At 35.1% G+C, this 21,037-nt stretch overlaps 1 protein-coding gene across 1 annotated transcript in view; it reads left to right on the top strand.

Moving 5' to 3' along the window:
• The first annotated feature begins 509 nt into the window (after nt 1-509).
• LOC145270574 (opioid-binding protein/cell adhesion molecule homolog) overlaps nt 510-21,037 on the top strand; it is a 463,923-nt gene continuing 443,395 nt past the window's right edge. Inside the window, exons 1-2 of the mRNA XM_080126208.1 lie at nt 510-606; nt 3,343-3,449. Coding sequence (XP_079982334.1) covers nt 510-606; nt 3,343-3,449 — 204 coding nt within the window. The remainder of the gene's footprint in view (nt 607-3,342; nt 3,450-21,037) is intronic.

Raw genomic sequence — 21,037 nt, forward strand, 5'->3', positions numbered from 1 at the left:
ACAATGCTGAAGGAAGCCCTCACCAGAGTGCGCAAGGAAACCCTACTCGTTGTAGATGGTGCGTCGACAGCCGTGACCGTAATGTGTGGCTTGATGCGAGCCCTCTTGCGACGGGTGTATCAATAGTTCATGATGAGGCCGTGATGTAAGATGCCTGCTGGTTACGCCTAGAACGGGACTCCCAGCATATAAACCTAGCAGAGCTGGATGCCGTCATAAAAGGGATAAACTTGGTGATCCTCTGGAAGTCGACTACCTTGCGGCAGTTTACATATTCTGCCTGCGTCCACAAGTGGATTCCGGACACCCTTACCGGGAGGGCCAGGATACGAACTAAAGCAACGAGCGAGATGCACCTCCGACGACGGCTCGATACCATCATGAGGATGACAGAAGAATATGCGCTGCCAATGGAAATAGCCCTGGTAAGATCTCCCCTGAACAGGGCCGATTGTTTTACATGAGTTCCTCGGAAATTGATTGACGCCAGTAGAAGAACCATCGAACCCATGCAATCGGCCTGCGCCGCAGCCAGGTGTTCTTCTCAGTTTGATCGAATCAAGGATTCCTCCACCGAAGTGGACATCCAGGGACTAAGTGCACCTTGTATTTTGCTAAGTTTGATGACACTGAAGTATGAAAAGCAGAGGTTAAAAGAGTAATTGAGAGCTGCGTGGCCTGCCAATCCATCGACCCGGCATCCGTTCGCTGCTTAAATGGAAAACTGGACATAAAAAGCCACCGAAGCCGGCTGGCGATAGATGTTAGTCACAGCAACAGCGAGGTTTACCTATCGCTCATTGACTGCGGCCCATCTAGGTTTGTGATATGGCAGCTGCTCCGCCGGCAAGATACGGCAGCAGTCATCAATCAGCTAAACAACATGCTCCTTTAACGTGGCCTCCCAACGGAGATACTAACTGAAAAGGGCAGCAATTTCACCAGTGAACAATTCAGAAAGTTTGCCGATGGCTGTGGAGTACATCTGCTGCTCCGATGTGCCTAGGTGCCGGGCGGGAATGAGTATGTTGAGCGACACCAGAGGACAGTCAAAACTATCGCCACCAGAACGGGATGTTCGGTGTCTGAAGCAGATTATTTATACAACATGACCCCAAAGGAGGTTATATCACCGTCTACAGCGCCGGCCCACACATTGTACAGGTACCACGTTAGGGTGAAAGCATAGAAAATAACCCAGTACCTAAGACGAATGTAACTGAAGGGGGGCTGAAAAAAGAGGATATTGTCTCGATCAAGAACCCGTGCGGCAAATCATCGACTTATAAGGACTTAGACGTATCATTGATGTGATCAGCAAGCAAGCAGTGTGTGTCGACGGTTTGCCCCGTCACATTAAGGACTTACGGCCGAAAACATAATCGCGACTACTCGTGAATAACAGGAGTGAGTCTGACTCCGAGTTAAGGACCAGTGAGATATTGTTTTGGTTCACAGCATCTCCCTCAGAAAGTGACTCTGATATCAGTAACCTCCCAGCGGAAGCGGTATTCTTCATCCCCCAGTACCGGACGCGAGCTTAAGCGAAGAAGAGGCAAGCATCGTTTCCCTTCGGAGAAGCACCTGGCGACCGCAATCACTACCCGATTGCCATTTTTGTTACTTTTAGATTAGGAGGGAGTTTGATAGACATAGAGAGAACCTACCTCAGAAACGGACGAGAATCTCTCTGCAGTAGGTTTAAAGATAGAAAAAGAAAAAAAAGAGCCCCAAGATGGTGGTTGTTGTCTTCAAAAGCCTCCGGTAACGCGTAGATCTCTATCAATCTCGTGCAGTATATGCGAATTGGGTGTGCCCGAAACATTATAAAAGGGGAGTCGATGGTAGGAATGAGAAAAGCGTTTAAGACATGCGAATAGAGAACGTCGACATGTATCTCATGTTGGGAACAACGAACTCTACTCGACTAAACTTGTGACTAGCGAACCTCTACTTAACGATTTAGCCAAAAAAGTTTTGTTGTTTTGCGTTACAGAAATACTTCTGATACAGGATAATGTTTTATTGGACGTATCAATAAGAGTATCAAGAAATGAATTTAATTATTATTATTATTATTATTATTATTATTATTATTATTATTATTATTATTATTATTATTCATATCTACTGTGAACTGAATGATTGAGTTTTTTTTTTATAACAAGGTCCTGTATTTGGTATTTTCGTTCATTATTTTCAACTAAAATTATAATATTTTCAACGTAGCGTACATATACACCCTGCATATGTACGCTACGTTGAGAAAAAGCTTTGTGCGTTTTTAAATAGTTTGTTCTGCAAATCAGCAATGTAGTAGTCACTTAAGGTCGGTCCAAGGACTGATCCCATTGTCACGCCATCTATCTGGGTATATATGTTACCGTTGGAGTCGTAGATGTGTACTTGTGTAGTGAATATTAATAGTAACTTTAAATATATTTTCATTAATCCTAAGTAGGAAGAGTGCCAGATCATTATAATTGTTGCTGATAATGATATTTATTGTTGCTGCTACAGGTGCATTTGTGAATACACTTTCTACATCGAGAGAAGTAATTCTTTTGTTTTCAGATTGTATCGATTTGCATCCGTTCATGTCTGGACTTAACGCTATATTTGCTTGGAATATACGGGCTAACAAGTTGATTTAATGATTTTGTTAGAAAATAGATAGAAGTGGGAATATGGGATATGATAGCGCGGAGAGAAAAATAAGATTTATATATCTGGAGTGTGCCACGTAGTTATCAATTACTTTAAAGAGTTGATAATTAACCATTTGTGCGTTATTTGCTGCAATAAATTTGTTAAAACGCGTTTGTAATGCATTTGTTGGATTTTTACTATTTTTTTTTATGTTCGTATTGTCATTAAGAATGTTTTTTTTAATTTTTTTTTCATTATAATCAGCATTGTTGACGATGACAAAGATTTAAGATTTATCTGCTATTTTATAACTATATAAGGATGGTTACGTAGTTTTTGGCAGCATTTTAAAATCAGTAGTTTGTATTGGGTTGTATTTTTTATAATGTCCAGTTTTAATTACTCTGCTTTTAGAATAATCCGTAACCGTAGATGAGTGGAAATTAGGTTAGTAATGCGTTCATAGAGTAATTTTATCTCGTCTATTTTTATGTTTAAAAAGTGGTTTGTGATGGCAATTGGGTCCGAAACTGATAATAGCCCAATGAATATATTTTCTTTATTTACGTTTTTAGAAATCTGAGTACAATGAAATCATTCCCGTGGTATTTATGTTTCTGCCATATATATTATTGAATTATTACAATTACTTATAATTTCTGTTAGTATATGTCTTTCTTTCTTATTTTACAGTTCTGTGTCTCACTCCGGAATTCGATTCGTATGAGGCAAATGTCACATCTACGAGTGGAACCACCGCTGTGTTACCCTGCACAATCAATCACCTCAATACACATCAAGTAAGTTTTATTTTTTTAAATAAGTGTATGTATGTCAACATTGACATAGGATATGATATTGTGGAGTCTTATAGCTTTATTCAAATACGTGATACAGCAACCCTCATTAAAAGAGAACAATGATACAATAGACCTAACCTGCATAAAAAAATTTGAACGTAGTGGATCTCAAATTATTCATGGCCACTTTCTATATAAAATTATTTCTAAGAAACTACAGGTGTGAGATGTGTTAAACAACAAAAATATTAAAATATTAATCTCTTGTGAAGGATAAGTTGAGGGCACTTGCACATTACCGTATTTCAGTATTATTAATACTCATGAATTTACCGTAAAATATAGTATAGATGTACTGACAAATATATTAAGATTAATTTCAATCAAATTTATATTAGACTAGCATTTCAGTCCGGGGTTGGCTGTGTGTTTGGAAGTATATCTTCAGCAAAAGAAAAAAGAAAAACAGCGGTATTTTTTGTAAAAATTTGACCCCTATTATGACAATTTAACATTTATTGTTTTTAGCTCAAATAAAGTTATTAAGTAAGAACCATGTCCAATGAACCGATATTTAAAATTTCAGGTGTTTGGACCACAAATTGGCGGCGGAGTTTGGCAGAGTTCTCAAAGGTCAAATAGCTGAACTGCCAAATCTCTGGCTGAAAACCGATCACACAGATTTTCCAAATCGCCGTACCCAGTATATCAAACTTCGAGTCGGTAGACTAAACATTGACAGAGTTATTGCGTAGGGAAATGTACAGAGACGCACACCCAGACACACGCACAGATACGTTCACTTTTATTGATATGTAGATTACATAGCCCAATTATGGGGCTTATTGAAATAACTAGGCATATTACGTTCGTTGTTAAAATTTTAATTTCATATTATGCTAAAATAATTATTGGTAAAAAATAAATGGTAATAATACTATTTACCCAGAAAATGTATGTAGTTTCGTATATAAATATAGAGATTATAATTTTCTATCTACTATAGATGAATTTACAATCTACTATGGATAAATTTGCATATATATATATATATATATATATATATATATATATATATATATATATATATATATATATATATATATATATATATATATCACGCTTCTTTAATACTAGGCCGGATTCCGGGAGTTGCCCGGGTATTTGGATGTGTGTATTGATCAACAAAACAGTGGTAATACGCAGGCAAAATCGCACCTATGTCGCGAAAAAGGAAAAGAAATTGAAAGAAAACCTGGCGTCTTGCCGTTACTCCTTTTTTATTTTTTTTACACAGGCATCAGCACATTCTCAAGGCCAAGAGGACACTCGAGGATAAGGGTTAAAGCGTATACAGTAGAAAATGGGCAATATAGTACTCAGTTCGGTAAATTTGTTAACTTATATGGAACGGCTCAGCAAGAACTTGTTTACGTTAGACAACCATATTGTAGTCAGCCGGAAAGCAGGAAAACGGAAGACAATTCCACAGACGTGCAGTTCTAAGAAAGAAGCTTTGTTCATCGAATCTACGTTTAGGTTTAGGCATAGATAAAGAGTGGGGGAATTATAGATAGTGTTTTCAGCTAGACAAGTGTTTTTGTGAAAGTTTGATGAGGGGGGGTCATAGACTGAAGCTCAGTCGAACACTTTCCATGAAAATAACGATACATCAAAGACAAACTCGCAACATCTCTTCTGTGAGATAGAGGTTGCAGGGAAGATAAAAGGACATATCCTACGAGGCTACGATGTCTCTTTTTAACTCTATCAAGGCAGGACAATTATTTTCTAGCAGCTCCTGCCCAGATGTGGACGTAGCTGACTCTTATCTTAATAGAGAATTGCACTAGCAGTGAGATATCTACTGGATCGATAGAAAGATCCCACCATTTTTCCAGCGGCCTCAGCTTTTACGCAAATGCAATTTTAAACCGCCCAAATTAAAAGTAGTCAATCGTAAAGTTGACCTGCAGAAATATCCGTGGCTTTAAAACCTCCCATGGAGGTCGATTTTAATGTGGGGATAGGATTTTTTTAAGGCTCGATAAAAAATATTGAAAGAAACCGTGTCCGTTTGAGAATGTGAAATATTATGGTCGAGGAAGTATGAGAAAAATTCTCCCCTATTCGAAAATCCTTTCGTGTACATACACAAACTCTCGCGCCCATTCTGCTCTTTGTATAAGAAAATATTCCTGTTCCCTTATATAGTCTTTAAATAAAGAAAGATTTAGAATATTTTCAATAGTGTAATGGATCAAGCGAGATACAGCATTTAATATCCCGATTTTCTTTAAATTCTTCGTCTTGTATCTCATTATTTCCATGGGTTTCTGATACCATTTCGTTTTCAGTATGGAAACCCGAAATATGTAACATGATTTCTAAATGTGCGAACATATAGGAGGCTATTTGTAGCGAATAGGGTATGAAATTATTTAGAATGTTATTTATAAATTATTGCCATCGTGCAGAAACTTATAACTCGCTGAATTTAATGCGAAGTATCAAGTTATTCTTTTATTTGAAGCCATTTCGGGAAAATATCTAAGTAAACATTATGCAGAATGTATTCTATTGATGCCACGTCTAAGCCTAATGCAATTGGTGTTATATTACCTTGCGAATCACTTCCAAATGTAAAAGATGTACGTCATATTTGAGATTTGTGTCACATTAGTTGGGTGATATCTTCCTATTTCCAATACACTGTATGATAATTTATGTTCAGTGAAAAAATTGGATATCCATGCTATATTAACCGAAGCATAATGATTCAATATTCATTTCGCTTTTGTAGAACCATTTGAAAAATGTTCGAAGCTCCTTGTAGTATATGGGGCTAATATGAAGAACTCAGCTGAAGCTGACATAAAATTATCAACAGTGTCGACGCGTTATAATCATAAACAGAGGGTTGTTTAAAATATGCCTCATAAACATACAAAAATTGTTTGTATAATTTTACCCATTTTTTTGCACATTCTAGTGATTTGATTCGGCTCAATAATAAAGAGCGATACTTGTTGGACAGTAGTATATAAACATCGCATTAATTGCGTAATGTATAACATGTAAAATTTGAAATGGTATTCCGACAAATCGAGAAATAAAAATGAACACATAACTCGGTTTGTTCGGATTTATTTTAAACTATATATATTTGCTCGCCCCCTAGGCACTGTTCATACATTTATGCGCATATATATATATATATATATATATATATATATATATATATATATATATATATATATATGTATATATATATATATGTATGTATATATATATATATATATATATATATATATATATATATATATATATATATATATATATATATATATATATATATATATATATATACAGTGATGATCATATTTATTGGCACGGTAAAATAAAAGTTTAATTTTGTCTAATAAATTCTAAAAAAGGGATTAAATTAAAGAAAATAACAAAGTATATTATGTATTTTTAACTGGCCTTTCCGATGCAGCAATGTGATTTTAGAAAAAATAAATAACAAAGGAACAACAAACATAATTGCAAAAAACCCTTGTTCAAAATTATTGGCACGGCTTTGTTTTTCTTTTAGTATCAGTATAATATCAATCAATTTCCGGTTTACGTGCTTTCTGAACTTGTTTATAGCCATATTATGCTAGTTTAACGCTAATTCAGTGAATAATTTTTTTCAGATAATTTTTAGATAGCGATTTATTTAAACTATTATAAGTGACTAAATTATAATTTTCAATCGCCATGGTTAAAACTAAGGAACACAGCGAAGACGTCAGGAAGCTTGTTGTAGCCTGCCATACCAATGGGGAGGGCTATGATAAGATTTCAAAGAAGCTAAACCTTCCCAAATCCACTGTTAGAGCCATAATAAACAAGTTCAAATCGCAAGGCCACGTTATGAGTTTAGAGGGTAGAGGGAGAAAAAGGATTCTTTCCCCAAGAGATGAACGGAAAATTGTTCGACAAGTAAAACAAAACCCAAGGATCTCTGTTGGGGAGATTGTTGATGAACAGAGCACCTCTGGAGTGAATGTATCTCGACATACAGTTGGAAGAGTTTTGAAGAGAGCTGGTTTAAAAGCATGTCGTCCGAGAAAGACTCCCTTATTGAAGCCTATGCACCTGAAAGCAAGGCTAGCCTTTGCAAAACGTCATATTGATAAAGATGTTGCATTCTGGAAACGTGTTCTATGGACTGACGAAACGAAAATAGAGTTATTTGGCCATAATAAAGTGTCTTATATTTACAGAAAATCTGGCGAAGCTTTCCTGCCTAAGAACACCATACCCACAGTGAAGCACGTTGGAGGCAGTTTGATGTTTTGGGGATCCTTTGCTGCCTCTGGACCAGGGCGACTTGTTAAGGTCACAGGTAGCATAAAAAAGGAAGATTATGTTAAAATATTGGATGAAAACCTGAAAGACTCTGCTAAAGAGCTCTCACTTGGTCGTCGTTGGTGGTTCATGCAAGATAATGACCCAAATCATTCGGCTAAACTGACAAAGAAATGGCTTGAGGACAATTATATTAATGTTTTGGAGTGACCATCACAAAGCCCAGACCTTAATCCAATTGAAAATTTATGGAGAACATTAAAATTGAGGGTGATGCAAAGGAATCTTATTCAATTGGAGGATTATTGTCAGGAAGAGTGGGCTAAAATTACTACTGAAGAGTGCAACAACTTGGTTGTAAACTATGAAAGGCGACTGAGGAAGGTAATCAAGGCAAAAGGATATACAATTGATTATTAAATAAATCGTGCCAATAATTTTGAACAAGGGTTTTTTGCAATTATGTTGGTCGTTCCTTTGTTATTTATTGTTTCTAAAATCCGATTGCAGCATCGGAAAGGCCAGTTAAAAATACATAATATACTTTGTTATTTTCTTTAATTTAATCCCTTTTTTAGAATTTATTAGACAAAATTAAACTTTTATTTTACCGTGCCAATAAATATGATCATCACTGTATATATATATATATATATATATATATATATATATATATATATATATATATATATATATATATATATATATATATATATATATATATATATATATAGGGCGACCCAAGAATAACGGAGCACAATTCTAATTAGGATCTGTTTCTCAGTGTTTTGCCCAAATGAAATGGCACTTTGGTCATAACTAGTTTATTTTATTCAAAACATAAAATCAAAACACTAGGGTATTTGGAATGTTTCTCCGTTTTTTAGCATGTTCTAGATGGTCTCCATTTAGCTTCTTTTTTTTTTGAAGGGGGACGGTCATCGTATTTATATATATATATATATATATATATATATATATATATATATATATATATATTAAAATGTTTGAGCAATATCAAGGTAAACTAGATATTACATTCCAAGTGTTTAAACCCAAAGTTAGCGGAGGAGGTTGTTAGACTTATTCGGCCTTTTTAAAATTGACGGCCTGGCAGAAAAATTTCCGCCAAAGCTGAGAAAATGCTTTCTGCGTGTCTGTATGAGTTTTATGGAAAAATTCAGATGTTTAGACCTAAAATTGTCTGAATAGTTGACGAGAGTATACAACTCTCAAATATTTGGAACATTAACCCCTTGGCAAACAAATTATCAGCGACAACCCGTCAAAAAGCTTGTTATGTATGTGAATACACTTTATGATAAAATTCAAATGTTGCGACTAATAATAGGCTGAGTAATTTAGTAGAGGCCGCAGAGGTAATTTTTTTTAAACTTGGACTTTAATTTTGACTCCTTAACATTTATTGTTTTGGGCTCACATATATATATATATATATATATATATATATATATATATATATATATATATATATATAATTCTCGATCTATTTACAAATAAGTTACATGTAAATTTAATGTGTGTAGCCCTATAATTGGCGGAGTAGTTTGGTTGCGTTTTCAAATGAGAAATAGATGAACGTTTACTCCTTGACAGCCAAATGTCTGGCCGAAAAACGATTAAAGAGGTGTTCCAAAATCTTAATACACCTTATTTGAATTTCTGAATTTGTACATTGAAAATCGACAAAGTAGTTTAATAGGGAAATGTATACACACCGACACACACAGAAATACTATTTAACTCATATATATATATACATATATATATATATACATATATATATATATATATATATATATATATATATATATATATATATATATATATATATATATACATCTGGAAATACTTCCTTTAAATTCCGCGGCTTAACGTTTGCAGGGAACAAGAAAAATAATTGTAAAACGTACATTGAGAGCATTTCCAAATTTGGCTGGAACATCTTCTACTTGTCTTTCACAGCTGGGAATGGGTTCAAACAAAGTCGCCTACCTGATAGATCCTGAACTGTCATCTAGGATTCATCCTTTTTCATATAGACGCAATATGGCATCCCTCAGCCTGTTCTACAAGGAGGTTAATGGGGAATGCTCTGACGAACTGCAATCACTTATACACTCTCGACGTAAATAACACTGACAACCATGACACGCAAATAGATACCACACCTGTACATAAGAGATCCCTAGGTATAAGAAAGCCTTCTACTTAAATAGTTTTTTACTAAGAAATGCCGGGATTCGATTTTCAAACTGTACTGACAAACGAGGTTCAAGTGTAATGTGAACAGACGTTCAGCTACTAATCTCCCTTCATAATATCCCTGCACTTTTCCCATGATAGTAGTCCCCTACTTCAAATGCCGCTGAACTGTGTTTGGGAGGAAATTATATATATATATATATATATATATATATATATATATATATATATATATATATATATATGTGTGTGTGTGTGTATGTATATATATATATATATTTATATATATATATATATATATATATATATATATATATATATATATATATATATATATATATATATATACATTTGTTGTTGTGGGTTTTTTTTTTCAAACAATAAATACGGTTAATAGTAGCTTCGCCTCGCAGCTCATCTTTTTATTTACTTCGAAATTTGCCAATAATTTGTTCGGACATATATATTATTTTTATTTATTTACTATTTTTAAAACAGTAGATTACTCTTTTAAAACAATATATATATATACATATATGTATATATATATATATATTTATATATATATATATATACACATATATTTATATATATATATGAAAAGAAAAACTTAAACTGATTGTTGGAAGCCCAAAAATAACATGGGTCAATGGATGGTTTGTTACACATGCATGCTCGATATCCTGTCGTTCGACGTTCACCTTGCAAATTACTTTTGTTTTAGATTGTCCTAATTTAACGCTGATTTTCTTCAGCTAAATGCCAGATGTCTTGCCTTTGTGCAGATGCTATATATATATATATATATATATATATATATATATATATATATATATATATATATATATATATATATATATATAGATAGATAGATATATTCGTTTTAAAATGTTAGCCTATAATACTCGGTCGTATGTGTTGTCTACCGGCATGAAATGTAATATATATATATATATATATATATATATATATATATATATATATATATATATATATATATATATATATATATATATATATATATATGTATGTATATATATATATATGTCAACCTTATTACTACATATCATAAACCTCTAGTGTATGTTTTTTTTTACTAACATATCAAATTTATATATATATATATATATATATATATATATATATATATTTAATTCATAAAATATCCACATTTATAACCTTTTTTTTGACATGGAGTTCATCACTTATCAAGGCCCAAGGGCAACTCGGGATACGTGTTATTGTGTGTACAGTAATCAATGGAATAGTGTGGTAATAGTATTGGACATTTAATAAAGTGTCATTACTTAAGGCAGCGGTTCATGATGGGTTTTTTTGTGTTGGACTTTAAGACATCCAGGTTGCAGACGGGAGGGAAACAGGCAAGCGGAACAGAGTTCCACAGGCGTGCAGTTCTAAGAATGAAGCTTTGCTCCATTAATCTACGTTTTATTTAGGCACAGATAAGGAGTGGGGGAAATTATTGACGGTGGTTTAGCTAGTTGGGTGGTTTTTGAAAAAGATTGGCGAGGGAGGCAAGAGAATGGAGCTCAGACGAACACTTTCCATAAAAAATACCGATAGAACTAAGATAGGTTCGCTACCTTCCTTCCGTGGGAAAGAAGTTGCAGGGAAGAGAAGAGGGCATCCACCACTAAGCCACGAAGTCTGTTTTGTTCTCTGCCAAGGCAGGATAGGCTGTTCTTAGCAGCCCCTGCCCAGGTGTGGGAGCAGTATTGCATACTTGACTTTTCTATAAATAGAGAATTGCATCATTAGTGAGATATCTTCTGGAGCGGTAGAAGGACCCGCCATTTTCTCAGCGATCTTGGCCACAGACTTGCTGTATGTGTTCCATTTCAGATCAGGAGTAAAGGTCAAACCCAGAGGCTTATCAAAACATGGCCCCTCCCCTACCCGAGAGCCATCCATTTCAGTTGATGCGAGATGGGGATCAGAGCGTTTATGATGTAGAGATTGGAGCTTGGTCTTAGATGAATTAAAGGTAACTAGCCACGTTTTCTGCCATTGTACCACTCGCTCAAGATTGGAGGAGAGAGAATCAGAGAGCACATTATCATTTACGGCCTTTGATGTGTTGCTATAGATCATCAGCATAGATGTCAACGAATGATTTTAGTATGTGTTTGGGAGATCATTGATGTAAATCAGGACGAGAGTTGGGCCAAATATGGACCACTAAGGGACTCCAGCATTAATACTGTGGGCCTCTGATTTCGGTCCATCAACCACTACTCTTATGAGCCTATCAGGGAGAAATGGTGTAATGTTCGAGAAAACATTTCCAGTAATACCGTAGCTGGAAATCTTGTGTAGTAGGTCTTTATGTCAAACCTTATCGAAGGCCTTGGATATGTCAAGAGCAATTGCCCTAGAGATTAAGCCTTTATCGATATATTCGCTAATCCTATGAGATATAACCTTTAGACATCTGCTGTAGATCTAGTAGAAGGGAAACCATATTGCGTGTCGCTAAGGTTATTTCTTCTGGGGTGGTTGACTACTTCTCTATTGTGGATTCCAGCAACTTACTCATGACACAAAGGTGACTTATTGGTATGAACTGAGAGGGCGACGACTTATCACCTGAATCCCTTAATACAGGGCATACTAATGAGGGTTTCCATGATGTTGTGAAGCACTTCTCCTTAAGGCAACGCTTAAACAGTTTGATAAATATGGGGGCAAGTTCTGGTTGAGGGTATTTTAACACTATGATTGGATTACAACCAGGACCAGTTGCTTTACGACAGTCGAGCTTCTTGATTAGCTAGGCGACCTCACGCACAGATATTTATATGTTGCATAGCGTGTTGTCTGTTACATGAGGGTCTACGGGAGTTGATGACCTTCGTCGCACAGGGTAGAATTAGCCGCAAAGTTATTGGCAAATAGTTTGTCCTTGTCTGCTGCTGTCGAGATGACCTCTGGTCCATTGATGATGGTTGGGATAAAACGCTCGTTTCTCTTCAGGATCCTACTTGCTATTTGCCATAACTCGTGAGAACCAAGCCGCTGCTCAGCTACTTTGGATTTAAGGGGTTGAGCATATAGTTATCTTGCATTTTTGATTACTCTATTACATTGGTTGCTGGCGGTCCTGAAAGCAGCTTTAGTCTCAGTGCACCTTTTACGTTGGTAGCTATGGAAAAAGTGATTTCTGTGTGCGATGGCAGCAGCACATTCAGGGGAGAGCAAGGGCTGGCTCTTAGGTTATTGTTGAAATGTTTTGGATGGTATGAATTGGTCAATACCTACAATTAACGATTTGGTCGGGTCTGATACTATAGAGTATACACCCTTTTTAAACATGGAATGGAGAGATAGATCAGATATGAATGTAGGGAACCATCCCAGTCAACCATAGAGAATCGGTATACAGTACGGTTGAGAGGTACGTCTGTAGGTTTATTATATATCATATTTATCTTAACTTATACAACGCAGTGGTCGGATGAACCCAGAGGAGATAGAACGGAACATGAGAATAGCTCAGGGGAAGTGGATAGAAAAAGGCTTTCGTACTGACCGGTAGTGTCGGGCACACGGTTGGGCTCGCGAACAATATGAGTGAGATCATAGGCAATAAAAAAATCATGACAGAACCTCTCCTCATCGTCAGTCTTATTTGAGTGGGTCAGCCATTCCACATTATGGGCATTGAAGTCACCACACACGTGAATGTTACCGAGGTATGAACAGACAGTATGTGGTCAATTTTATCTGATATACTCTTAAAGACAGTAACTCCGGTGTCGTGGGGGCAATAGATGGCAAATATAAATGCGGTGGTGTAAGCAAGTGCAACCCGGAAGCACATATAAGGTAGATAAGGGTCTATACAAGTTGTTGATGAGCCGTTCCTCTTAAGTTATCCAATTTACCAAATTTCCACTACAAACAATTATTACGACATAGTCCCATTGAGCACTGTACACTTTTTAATCCTTATTCTCGATTGACTTTCGAGTTTTCATGAGTGGTAACTTCTTTGTAATTTATATATATATATATATATATATATATATATATATATATATATATAATGAAAATAGTATTCCCACAAAATAGAGAAATAAAAAGGAACAAACAGTATTATGTGTTCACCAACGTTTCATCTTTATTTCGAGACTTCCTCTGGATAAATGGGATTAAGAAACAAAAAAAAAAAAAACTAAATACAAAATATATGAAAATGTTTCACGTGCAAAGTGTGACGCTGTTCTATTGCAGAGAAACGGAAGAAGACGTTTGAAATTCAAACAGGAGGGAGGGAGAGCTTACGCTGTTAAAGAGAGGGAAATTATAGTAACGTCATATAAGCGTTAATGTAATTTTAACAGATAGGAACGCAGTTAATATTCTTACTGGATAGAAATATATATGTTGAAATTTAAATATAGGTTTGTAACAGAAATTAAATGAGTGTTATGTAATCTCTTGGTTGAGATTATATGTATTAATTATTATAGTCTGTGTTTGAATGATGTGAGAGGGTTTACCTGTGTCTACAGTTAAATTATGTCCTTTAATAAAAGTTTACTTATTAATGGCACTATGTTATAGAAACCTGCACGCTGTTTAATTGTGCTTGAACTTGCGATAAGCGCAGATTCAAGAAGTCTCCGGCGCGGTTTATTTAAAATAAATTTAACTACGTTTGCCTGTTTAAAGTCAAAGGTGTGATTATGCTGCAATGAATTTCAACAGATATATTTCTTTCCAGTAAGAATATTAACTGCGTTCATATCTTTTAAAATTACATTAACAACTATATGACGTCACTAAGATTTCCCTTACTTTAACAGCGCAAGGCCCCCTCCTTTTTGAATTTTCAACATCTTTTTCCGTTTCTTTGAAACAGAACAGCACGTGAAAAATTTTCAAATATTTTGTGCTGATTGTTTTTTTTTTCTTTGTGTCTTAATCTCATTCCTCCAGAGGAAGTATCGAAATCAAGACGAAACGTTGATGAACACATAATACGCTTTATTCCTTTTTATTTCTCTCTATATATGTATTTGTATATATACGCAGGTTTATAGACATACGAGATTACTTGTGCCCCCTTGGTCGGTCCATTTTATAGCTATCTGTGGAATAGTAAGTATATAGAATTAAGTTTTAAATGTGCAAATTATTATACAGAATTATTGTATAAATGCTCCGAATTTTACGAACGTGTGCGCGAAAACAATAATATATACATACCAAATGAAATGTATAGCATCATTTTTGGTAGATAAGTGCACGGTTTGTCAGGAATTTGTTTATGTTGGATTTGAAGACATCCAAGTTGTAGTCAATGAGAAACAGGCGGACGGAAGAGAGTTCGACACTCTTGCACTTTTGTGAAAGAACATCTGCTCATGGAATCTACTTTTCGACTAGGCAAAGATAAAGAGTAGGGAAAATTATTCACAGTAGTTTCAGCCAAACGGGTGTTGCTTGTGGCATATTGCCGAGCGGGGCGTGCAGTTCTAAGAAAGAAGCTTTGCTCCATTAATCTACGTTTTGATTTAGGCACAGATTAGTAGTGGGGGAAATTATTGACGGTGGTTTAGCTAGTCGGGTGTTTTTCGAACAAGATTGGCGAGGGGGGACCAGAGAATGGAGCTCAGACAAGCACTTTTCATGGAAACAACGATAAAATAAAGACAGGCTCGCAACGTCTCTTCTCTGGGGGAGAGGCTGTAGGGAAGAGAAAAGGGCAAACCACGAACTCTATTTGTACTTTTTCAAGGCAGGATAGGCTGTTTTTAGCAGCTCCTACCCAGATGTTGTAGCAGTTCTCCATCCTTGGACGTACTTGTCTTTATACAGATAGAGAATGGCATCAGTAGTGATATAGCTCCTGAAGCGGTAGAAGGATCCCACCATTTTCCCAGCGTTTCTGGCAACAGATTTGATGTATGTCTTCCATTTCAGATCAAGAGTAAAGATCAAATCCAGAAGCTTGACAAAACATGGAGCCTCCCCAAGACGAGAGCCATCCATTTCAATTGATGCCAGATGGGGAGCAGAGCGTTGATGATGTAAAGATAGAAGCTTGGTTTTGGATGCATTAAAAGTTTCCAGCCACCCCTTCCCCCATTGTACCACGCGCTCAATATCAGAGGAGAGAATTAGAGAGAACTTTGTCATTTACGGCCTTTGATGTGTTGCCATAGATTGTCGTGTCATCAGCATAGATGCCAACGAATGATTTAAGTATGTGTTTTGGGAGATCATTGATGTAGATCAGGAAGAGAGTTGGGCGCAAGATGGACCCTGAGGGACTCCAACATTAATACTGTGGGCCTCTGATTTCTTCCCATCAACCGCCACTCTCATTAACCTATCAGAGAGAAATGGTTTAATGATTGAGAAAACATTTCCAGTAATACCGTAGCTGGAAATCTTGTGAAGTAGGTCTTTATGACATACCTTATTTAAAGTCTTGGATATGTCAAGAGAAATTGCCCTGGAAAGGAAACCTTTGTCAAGAGATTAACTAATCCTATGTGATATAACCGTTAGCACATTCGCTGTAGATCATGCACAGCGGAAACAATAGTGAATCTCACTAAGAAGGTTGTTTCTGTGTAGCTGGTGTACTACTTCTTTGTTTAATATTATATGCACGTGTGTAATCCGTTGAGAAAGTGGAAAAAGAAAAAATACAAGCAGCGAGTGTACATTTTTAATGTCCACCATATTTTGTGTGTGTTTACCGCTTTAAAAATATCGGAAAATTGTGTAATATTTAAAGGTGCGACATTTTAAATGCTAATCTTGGTACTATTGTAGAATTTGGACAAGCTGTGAGTAAGTGTTCGCTCGGCTTTACTGGGAACATGACGTCATACACGTACGTTTGAGTGTAATCTTACGTTAGACACCGATTAATGTGCGATAAATAAGCAGAAAATGTTGGACCACATCATTAAATAAAGTAAACAACACACTCTCAAATAGCCGTTCGTAACAACTTCGGGTAAAAAAGCGACCCCACATATAGAAATGTGCCCAGTTTAAGGTGAAGATATTAATATTTTTAGCCAATTTTTCGATATCTGTCGTCGTAAATGTCGAACGTAAACGGATACTGATCTTGTAAAAATCCGTCGCCTCTGTCAAATGTTTAGGCAGACATGCAAACATATACATCCATTTATATATTATTAACTAAACATTTTAGACAAAATCGATTAAAAACTTGCCTTATCTCTGAATAATTTTATGTTAAATTTCCAATGTTAAGCCAGAAATTGTCTGAGTAATTTTGTAGAGACCGCAGAGGTAATTTTTTTTTAATATGACCTCTATTATACCCCCTAAATTTAAAAAAAAATTCATGTGTTTAGACCCAAAATTAGTTGCGGAATTCGGTAGAGTTCTTAAACGCTAAATCGCTGACCAGCCTAATTTCTGGCTCAAACCCGATCGCAAAGATTATTACAAATCTCAGTACTCAGTATATCAAATTTCGAGTCTCTAGACTTAAAATCGACAGAGTTATACCCTAAGGAAATGTACACACCGACACGTTTACTTATATATATATATATATATATATATATATATATATATATATATATATATAGATATATATATATATACATATATATATATATATATATATATATATATATATATATATATATATATAGATATATATATACCCGTATACATTCGTTTTGCTTATCTGTGTATTTATATTCATATTAAAAAAAACAAAAACGCTTTTCTATGTATTTAAGCATTTTTTTGCTTCCCCAGGAAAGTAAATGTGACAGAGCCGTTTTTAATGTGGGGGGAACTCCAGCTACCCTAAAAGTAGGGTAAAAGGAGGCACTCTGGTTATGACCGGGCCACATTACCTTACGCGCAGCATCTGCAGAACAGATACTACACTTTGATCCCGGCCCGAAGGCCATTAAGTATTTATTTGCTTCCCCACTGAGCAAATTAGGCACAAGGCCGTTTTTTAATGTGGGGAGAGAGGGAGGGGGAGGGAAAAAGGATCAGCTCCCGATGGCTGGGAAATAGGAGCTGGATAGTAACAATTGGTATGAAAGGTTGCCCCTACATTTACGAAGGTCTTATATGTGAGGTTGACCCCACATATCGTCTTGCTTGCAGTATCTGTTGGAACAGATACTACATTTGGATCCTGGCCCGAAGGCCAAGATCAAGAGAAAAAAGGCAGCCCTCTTTTCTATTCGTTTATTTGCTTTCCCACAAAAGCAAAATGTGACGCGAGGTCGCAACCTGTGTTTCATTTATTTAAAGAGGGCAATACAAGTTCCTTATATATGGGTTGTGGAAGTGCATTTACTAGCAAATGATGTAGGTAATTTGCCTATTTTTTAAAGATTAATTTTAATTAATTCCCTATTAGTTTTTTTTTTCGGTTTTCTTATGGAATGATAATATTTAGTGACTCATTACGTGTAGTTGTATTCACGCGGATATTCTACATGATTTATAATTGGACATTATTTTCGTAAATTTTAATATTATACATACAATTGTTTCCATATATATTTACGTAGACGTATATACTTTTGTTTAACAAATATTGCCGACCAAACTCTCCCTAGATTTGTTGGTCTATAGATATGAATGGTCATATATAAGGTATGAGAATCCATGCAAAACTTTATATTTGTGTTTTGGCCCTGAAAAATCGGTGCAAAATTGTGAAACATTAAAAAACGAAATTTGTCAGGTGAAGGTCGAGCACCGTCATTACGAATTGCTACCAATACATCAAGGAAAGCTGTGGATGAATTACACTCTCCCTCATAGGCGTATTTTAAGGCGGGAGGCATCCATTGAGTAAGGAAAAAAGCGGTTTGCTTCCGTTTGGTTATTAAATAAACAGAATGTCTCGTCAATTTATCGGCAGTACACTACTGGTTTTATGTGTCCAGAGAGTTCATAGGACCCCACAAATATTCGGCATGGTCGGTCCAAGTACTGAGCCCATTGGGAATATCCACCAACATGTACCCAGTAAAATTAGGAATGGAACCTACCGAGCAACGGACGTTGTTACTAACGCATACGGGTTTTCAATTACTTATAATTTACTTAAAAACCTGTCTTGTGCAGCAAAATTTAGCACGGACTCTTTTTTCTATTCTGTGTCGTGCTCATTCACTATAACACCTTAAGATCTTGGAGACTATGCACGTTCGACTTAGCAACCGTCCCTTTGCAAGAAAGGGAATAACTCCTGGGGTTTAACGTTATCAATCTTTAGGGTATTCGACTAATACGCTGTTTTATTTTAATCGATTTCCCACTTATTTTTCTCCAAGTAAATTGAATAAAACGCAATTTTTATCGATTGTATTTTCTTTGTTTTAAAATTCCCTCGATACGGCTTTGAGAAGCGAGGTCGAAACCGGTTAGCTGGCTGCCCATTTCTCTTTCTTTCCTGCCCTGTATCCCCTTTTCCCCCTTTTTACAGAGAATATTAATGGAATATATATATATATATATATATATATATATATATATATATATATATATCCACGATCCTTACAAATTTATGTGTAGACAGGAATTCAAACGGGAAGCTACCGGTTGTCATAGTTTCTTCCATGTATATATATATATATATATATATATATATATATATATATATATATATATTATATATATATATATATATATATATATATATATATATATATATATATATATATATATATATATATATATATATATATAGTGTTGGAGTATCCCCGCCCACGCATATTAAACATGATTTATGATCAAAGAAACGTATACCTAATAATAATAGCGTAGTATAAATTTACTAAGAAAAATCTGCTGCACGGACCTACAGAAAAATGTTCCTGAAAAAAAATAGCTTTATCTTAATTACATTTTAAAAAATACATAAAAAAGAAAACTGAAATAAACGAACAAAATAAATTTGTTTAACCAAAAGAGAAAACTGCGGGGAAAAATTATACAAATTAATTGTTTTGGTTTTTTTTTCGCACTTTAAAAAATCGTGAGAAGGAGAAAATTGTTTGTGCAAACGTTATTTTATTTATGTTATAATAATTACATGTTTTCTTCAATATTTTCTTTGAGTAGTGTTGTTACACTTTGATAATCAGCGATGCTCGGTGAAACCGGCGGTTGGCGTCACTACCGCGCATAACCGAGCGATCATTTAGTTACGTCTTCTTAACATTGACATGCACAAGTACCCATTTTTTAACCTCACTCCCTCGCATAATTTGAAGTAGTTGTACGCGTTTTTAAAATGTTTGGAAATTATGATGTCCACAGCGATCTCTATGTTGTCCTCAGACCAGAAAACAAACTTGAAAAGTTCTAAAGATATAATGTCTTGTTGACCAATACATGACAAAAAATAAGTTTAATTAAAAAGGAAAGCGATCCCTCTATTTTAAAATTTTATGTTTTATCATTAATTTTTTTTTTCTAATATGAGCTTAAAACAACTGTGTAAAAGTATTTACGAAAATACCAGTAAATAAAGGTTTTAACAGAAGGTATAATACCAAATATTTTTATATAAATGCGTAAATTAATCAAGGATTTTTGTTCTTTTAAGCTCTATTATTATACAATAATTATGCATTGATATAGTCTGTACATTAGAGGTAATCGCGACACACAATGCTTCATAAGCGGAATTTGGATTACCTGCCCGTAATTCGTAAACGCATCTCAGATTGCATAAATAAGACATACAGAAGGCTACAGATATTACCAAATATTTTCGTTTAGTTCAAGAAAGAGGGCATATGTTAACCTTAATATTAACTTGAACAACTATATCTATCGTTTACAAAATATTGCTTACGTAGATTGTACAGATTGTATTACACACACGCATACACACGATGTGTATATATATATATATATATATATATATATATATATATATATATATATATACCCAGTGAGAGAGAGAGAGAAAGATAGAGAGAGAGAGAAATAGAGTGGCC

This window comes from Euprymna scolopes, chromosome 4 (assembly GCF_053919585.1).
Source record: "Euprymna scolopes isolate OS-2025 chromosome 4, ASM5391958v1, whole genome shotgun sequence".
NCBI classification, from domain to species: Eukaryota; Metazoa; Mollusca; class Cephalopoda; order Sepiida; family Sepiolidae; genus Euprymna; species Euprymna scolopes.